Source organism: Chiloscyllium plagiosum, chromosome 11, assembly GCF_004010195.1.
Source record: "Chiloscyllium plagiosum isolate BGI_BamShark_2017 chromosome 11, ASM401019v2, whole genome shotgun sequence".
NCBI classification, from domain to species: domain Eukaryota; kingdom Metazoa; phylum Chordata; class Chondrichthyes; order Orectolobiformes; family Hemiscylliidae; genus Chiloscyllium; species Chiloscyllium plagiosum.
Genome location: NC_057720.1, coordinates 92,969,058 through 92,976,275, shown reverse-complemented (window position 1 = coordinate 92,976,275; position 7,218 = coordinate 92,969,058). Strand labels below are relative to the sequence as shown.

General features: G+C 45.8%; 1 protein-coding gene across 1 annotated transcript in view; it reads right to left on the bottom strand.

The window, feature by feature from the left end:
* The window catches only part of LOC122554083 (vesicle-trafficking protein SEC22b-like), a 74,021-nt gene that overhangs the window by 50,734 nt on the left and 16,069 nt on the right, over positions 1-7,218 (bottom strand). The window contains exon 2 of the mRNA XM_043698536.1: positions 557-766. Within this exon, the coding sequence (XP_043554471.1) occupies positions 557-766 (210 nt within the window). The remainder of the gene's footprint in view (positions 1-556; positions 767-7,218) is intronic.

The following is a 7,218-nucleotide window of genomic DNA, read 5'->3' as shown; positions in this document are numbered from 1 at the left end:
GGAGAGGCTGTGGTATGGTGCTCAGTGTGTGCTGACAGGGTTTACATGTACAACACATGCAGCACCCACATCGCCACCCCATGGCACTGATGGAGCTCATTGCAGTCTCAGCGACCTGTGAGCTCCTGCCATTGCACACACACACACAAATACACAGACACACATACAGACACACACCCTCTCTCTTTCTCACGAACACACACACACAAATACACAGACACACATACAGACACACACCCTCTCTCTTTCTCACGAACACACACAAATACACAGACACACATACAGACACACACCCTCTCTCTTTCTCTCGAACACACACACACACAAATACACAGACACACATACAGACACAGACACACACACACTCCATTTGGTGGAAGCCTACATTTGTAAAGTACATGGGATCCCTTGCTAATTACAGAAAACAAAGGGACAGTTATGGTTCAGTTGCTGTTTGTTTTTCTCATTCCCCCACCCTTGGATCACTCGATACTTGAAAACAAGTGTTATGTAACGCCGGGCTGCGTGAGTGAGTGCCAAGCAGTAGTGAGCCCACCTCATGGAGGGACAGCCCGGTTGAAAGCTGATGTAACTGTGTTAACACTGAGTAACAGCCGTCCTCAGACCGATATGAGCAGAATGCAGGCTGCACTCCCTCTCGGGCGAGGGTACGGGGATTTAGAGTGGGTTGAGAAGGTGGGGGTGCAAGGATTCCAGGACTGAAAGGAATTTTGTTGTTCGGTTTTGAGCTTTGCTTCCAGGAGAGCTATGACATGATCCGGTCTCTGCAAATGTTGATAGCAAGCGTGAGGGGAGGAACGGGGACAGGAATACGGATTTCTTTAGCGCCTGTACCAGCCCCGGCCTGTCCCGAAAATAATTTCCAATGGCAAGCTGCTGGCGTACGGTCGCTGTTGGAGTTGTGGGAAAACACAGTAGCTGGTGGTGCACAGCAAGATCCCACAAAGATCATGGCCAGGAAAGCTTTTTTCTTCTGGGATGTCGAATGAGGAATAGGGTGCCATGGAGAACTGCCCATTGTGGGCGACACGGTGGCACAGTGGTTAGCACTGCTGCCTCACAGCGCCAGGGACCCCCGGGTTCAATTCCTGGAGTTTGCACATTCTCCCCATGTCTGCGTGGGTTTCCTCCAGATGCTCCAGTTTCCTCCCATAATCCAAAAAAAACTGTTCAGGGTTAGGTGAATTGGCCATGCTAAATTGCTCGTAGTGTTAGGTGAAGGGGTAAATATAGGGGAGTGGGTCTGGGTGGGTTGTGCTTCGGCGGGTTGGTGTGGACTTGTTGGGCCGAAGGGCCAGTTTCCACAATGTTAGTAATCTAATCATTGTCATATGCTGTTGGCCCATTGAGGAGAGCAGACAGGACCACAGGTTCATGTCTTTTCTGAAACTCAGATCCTCTGACAGTGCAGCACTGTCTCAGTACTGTCCTGGGAGTGCTCTCACACACATATCCACTCCTGCACAATGACTACGAATGCACAGACATCTATAAACCCTCATAAGGAAGGGGATTTACACACCCGGGGAAAGAAACGTTAGACCTGCGCGTTAGTTAGGTAACCAACAATAACACATATGCAGGCACACACACAGTCACAGGTAGATACACATAAAGGCACACACACAGATACAAGTAGACACACATAAGTACACACTGATAAAGGTAGACACACATAAATACACACACACACATGCACTGATAAAGGTGGACACATAAATACACACACACGCACTGATTAAGGTTGACACACATAAATACACACACACGCACACACATGCACTGATTAAGGTAGACAGACATATGCACGCACACACACACACACAGATAGACTCTTACTCAAATAGAAACACACACACAGAGATAACTCTTGCACACAAATATGTTCTTACACACAGCCACACAGGCACATTCCCACAGAGATACACTTGCACGCAGCCACACATAGATACCCTTACATGTAGACAGATATATACACACACACACATAGATGCACTCTCATACACAGATACCACAACAAATATACACCACACAAAGGTGATAAGCTGAGGTGAAATTTCTTCACCCAGAGAGTGATGAACTGGTGAAATTCTCTGTGGTCGAGGCCAAAATGTCGAATGTTCATTCAAACACTCCGAGGACAGTACTGGATTGGAACTACAACTGGTCATCATTTGGTGCTTTGTTTCAGTAAATGAGGACAGGCTAAATTCAGAAAATATGAGGTGATTGGTTTATGTGCTTGATTAAGAGGGGGAAAATACAGTACAAAAGTAAGCTTGCAGGGAATGTAAAGACTGACACTAAGAGTTTCTATAGGTATTGAGAAAGAGATTGGTGAAAACAAATGTAGGTCCCTTACAGACAGAAACAGGGGAATGTATAATAGGAGGGAAAGAAATGGCTGAGCAACTGAATACATACTTTAGTTCTGTCTTCACAATAGAGGACACAAATTAGATACCAGACATGTTGGAGAATGCAAGATTTAGAGAGATGGAAAACTGAGGGAGATCAATAGTAGTAGCAAAATGGTGCTGGGAAAATTGATGGGATAGAAGGCAGATAAATCCTCAGGGCCTGATAATGTACATTCCAGAATACTCAAGGAAGTGGCGGTAGAAATGACGGATCTATTGGTGGTCATCTTCCAGGATTCTATAGACTGTGGAAGAGTCCCTGCAGACCGGAGGGTAACTAATGTCACTCCAATATTCAAAAAGGGAGGTAGAGAGAAAACAGGGAATTATAGGCCAGTAAACCTAACATTGATAGTGGGGGAAATTCTCAAATTCATCATCAAGGACTTTATAACAGAGCAATTAGAACGCAGTGGCAGGATCAGGCAGACTGAGCGTGGATTTATAAAAGGGAAATCATGTTTAACAAATCTGTTGGATTTATAAAATCATAAGGGACAGGGATAGGATAAATAGGCAAGGTCTTTTTCCTGGGAAAGGGGAGTCCAGAACTAGAGGGCATAGGTTGAGGGTGAGAGGGGAAAGATTTAAAAGAGACCTAAGGGGCAACTTTCTCATGAAGAGGGTGGTGCATTAATTGCATGAGCTGCCAGAGGTGATGGTGAAAGCTGGTACAATTATAACATTTAAAAGGCATCTATATGGGTATATGAATAGGAAGGGTTTGGAGGGATATGGGCCTGGTGCTGGCAAACGGTACTAGATTAATTTAGGATATCTGGTCTGCATGGACGAGTTAGACAAAGGGTCTATTTCCGTGCTGTACATCTCTATGACCCTATTAGTCTATGTAACTAGTAGACTTGACAAGAGGGAGCCAGATGATGTGGTATATTTGGACTTTCAGAAAGCGTTTGACAAAGTTCCGCATAAGCGATTATTGTGTAAGATTAAAGTGCATGGGATTGGGGGAAGTATATTGAGATGGATAGAAAACTGGTTGGTAGAGACGAAACAAAGAGTAGGAATTAATGGGTCCTTTTCAAGTTGGCAGGCAGTAACCAGTGAGATGCCACAGGGATCAGTGCTGGGACCCCAGCTATTCACAGTATATATTAATAATTTGGAAACAAAACATAACATCACAAAGTTTGCACATGATACCAAGTTGGGTGGGAGAGCGAACTGTGCTGAGGTTGCAGAGATCCTTCAGCATAATCTGGACAGGTTGGGTGAGTGGGCAGTGCAATGGCAGACGCCATATAATTTGGATAAATGTGAGGTTGTTCACTCTGGAAGCAAAGCCAAAAATGCTGTAAATTGGGGGGTGGGGTGGTGTGCAGCGGGACCTGGGTGTCCTTGTGCGCCAGTCGTTGAAAATAAGCGTGCAGCTGCAGCAGGCAGTAAAGAAGGCAAATTATACGTTGGCCTTCATTGTGAGAGGTTTTGAGTACAGGAGCAGGATTGTGTTACTGTAATTATATAGGGCCTTGTATATTATGTGCAGTTTTGGTCTCCTTATCTGAGGAAGGAAGCTCTTGCTCTTGAGGGAGTGCAGCAAAGGTTTATCAGGCTGATTCAATTGGATGAAAATGTATGAAGAGAGATTGATTTGGAGGGGCTGGTGTTGGACTAGGGTGTACAAAGTATATTCCACAACCACCTGATGAAGGAGCAACGCTCCAAAATAAACCTGTTGCACTTTAACTTGGTCTTGTGTGATTTTTAACTGAGGAGAATTGATTATTTTGGGATTGTTTTTGCTGGAATTCAGATGAGTGAAAGGGGATCTCATAGAGAGTTATAAAATTCTAACAGGACTGGAGGGGATAGGTTCAAGTAGGATGTTCCCCGTGGTGGGTGTGTCTGGAAACAGGGTCACACGATACAAAATACCGTGCAAGAACTGAAACAAACACTACATTGGACAAACAGGCAGAAAACTAGCCACCAGGATATATGAACACCAACTAGCCACAAAACAACATGACCCTCTCTCACTGGTATCCTTACTTACAGATGAGGAAGGACACCACTTCGACTGGGACAACACATCCATCCTAGGACAAACCAAACAGAGACACGCACGAGAATTCCTAGAAGCATGGCATTCCAACTGGAACTCTATCAACAAACACATTGACTTGGACCCGATTTACCACCCCCTGAGAAAAAAAAACAGGAAATGATGTAACCACAGGAAATGATGTCACCAACCCAAAGAAACCCAAACATATGAATAGAAAGCAGGAATTATCAACAGTGCTTCGCCGGAGGCCCAGTGAACTTGTTACCTAGTAGGGTGACAAAATGTCTGGAAATGAACCTTCCAGCTCAGTGAGCTAGCCTACATCCAGGACCTCAACCTGAGCTACTAATCTTTTCAAAAATTGCGCAGACTTGTCCATCTGTTGGTTGGCATTGCTAATGGGCAACTTCCCTAATTGTCAAAGTGTCCCACTCCAATAAAAAAGATCCATTATTTGAAACAGGATCTGAACAGGCAATATCTGACTACAATCCAATACCACCCACAGTTTCAGTGAGGCTGTGTCACAGACTTGTCGCTATTGTGGTGCTCTGAGTTTTTTACAAAGTCATAGAACGTTACAGTGTGGAGGTAGCCAACTGAGTCTATACTGATCCTCCGAAGAGCACCCCACCCAGATCCACCCTCCCACCCTAAGCCCGTAACTCTGTATTTCCTATGACGAATCCACCTAGCCAGTCCATCCCTGGACACTATGGGCAATTTAACATGGCCAATCCACCTAACCTGCACAACTTCGGACTGTGGGAAGAAACTGGAGCACCTGGAGGAAACCCACGCAGACACGGGGAGAAAGTGCAGACTCCACACAGACCATCACCTGAGGCTGGGATTGAATGTGGGTCACTGGGGCTGTGAGGCAACAGTGCTAACCACTGAGCCACTGTGCCACCCAACAAGGACAGCTCCTTCATTTGGGAGGGGAAGCATTTGGTCATTTCATTTTATTCATTAATGTTTATCCCCCTCCCAGGGTCGGGGGGTGGGGGGTGCTGTGACAGATACAGGGCCAAGTGTTTCTGGGATATTTGCCCACCACTGCGGCGTTCCGGCAATGGGATCAACCCCTGCATGCAAGGCCAGCGTGACATGGAGTGTACTATCAATGTGGGCAATGTTAATGACAGGGTTAATGCGGTTGTTGTGGAGCGAGCAAGTGAACAAAGCGCCCAGTGTTCAAAGAGCTTCCCAGGCAGCTGCCGGATGTTCCTCTTCCAATGAGGGAGCTGGAACAGCCACGGGCAATGGTAACGTGGGAGGTGACACGGTCTCAGCCTCGATAGGGACTTCAGTCTGGAAAATCACAGTCCAAACAGATCAGGCTCCAGAGTGAAATTAAAGAGGTGCCTTTTTGTTTTTAAGAAAGAAAAGTGAATGCATTTCTATAACTGGACAGAATGTCCCTTACTCTCTGTACCGTGAAATGACAGGGCAGTGGTATTTGGCAGGCAACCAGTCCCATTAATAAAAAAAACAACCAACCAAATCAAAGAAACAAAGCCCTTTGTCAAAGCAGCCTTGATGCTGGTCCAGCGCTCTCGAAGGCGATTAGTGCAGTGAGTAAAGGCATTTTTTCTGATAAAGCTGCTTGTAGGGAATTAGGTGAAAAACAAATGCATTTTGGTCGGGCCTAGCTTGGGCCTGTCTGACTTACTTCAGCCTTCACCAAATGAGGAGCCCAAAAGTCTGGGGACTTTTGAGAAATAAAAGTGATGAATTCTCTGGATGTGACATATGTGTCCTCTGGGTCAACCCTGTCATGTATAGGGGAGCCTGACAGAAGGCAGGGATGAGGGTGAGTGCTTTTCAGAGGAGGAACACCGAGCAACATAGGAATTAGAAGCAAAATAGGCAAGTCAGCCCTTCAAGCCCACTCATGGCTGATGTTAGCCAAGATTAGAGTGGTGCTGGAAAAGTACAGCAGGTCAGGCAGCATCTGAGGAGCAGGAAAATCAGCGTTTCGGGCAAAAGCACCACTCTAATCTTGACTCTAATTTCCAGCATCTGCAGTATTCACTTTCACCATGGCTGATATTATCCTGGTGTCAATACCACGTTCCTGCCTACCTGCTCCCAATAGCCCTTTCTTCCGCTTTTCATCAGAAACATTTCCACTTGTTTCTTGAACCTGTTGACTGATTCTGCCTCCACTGCTCTCTGGGGGGGGGCGTGACTTCCACAGACTCACAACCCTCTGGGAGGTGTAGTTTCTCCTCTTCTCAATTTTGAACCGACCTCCTCTCACTCTATATCGATAACCTCTTGCGAGAGACTGTCCTTCACCTCAAACAGATCCCCCTTCATGCTTCTGAACTCCAGCAATTACAAACTCAAGCTATTCAATTGTTTCACGTACGATGGCCCTTTTATCCCTGGAATCAATGTTATGAACCTGCTCTGAACTGCCACCATATCCTTCCTTAATTAAAGACCAAAACTGAACACAATAACCCCTGAGGTGGTCTCATCAACACCTTATATAATTAGAGCAACACTTCTTTTACTGTTATAACCCAGTCCTTTTGCAATAAATGCCAAGATTCCATTTGCCTTTCTCACTATATGCTACAACTAGGAGATGGTGAGGACGGCAGATGCTGGAGAAGTCAGAGTTGGTAAAATGTGAAAAAGCACAGAAGGTCAGGCAACAACCGAGGGGCAAGAGACTCAGTATTCTGGACCTAACACTTCATCAGGACTGGGGAGGGAGTAGGGGGCTGAGAAATA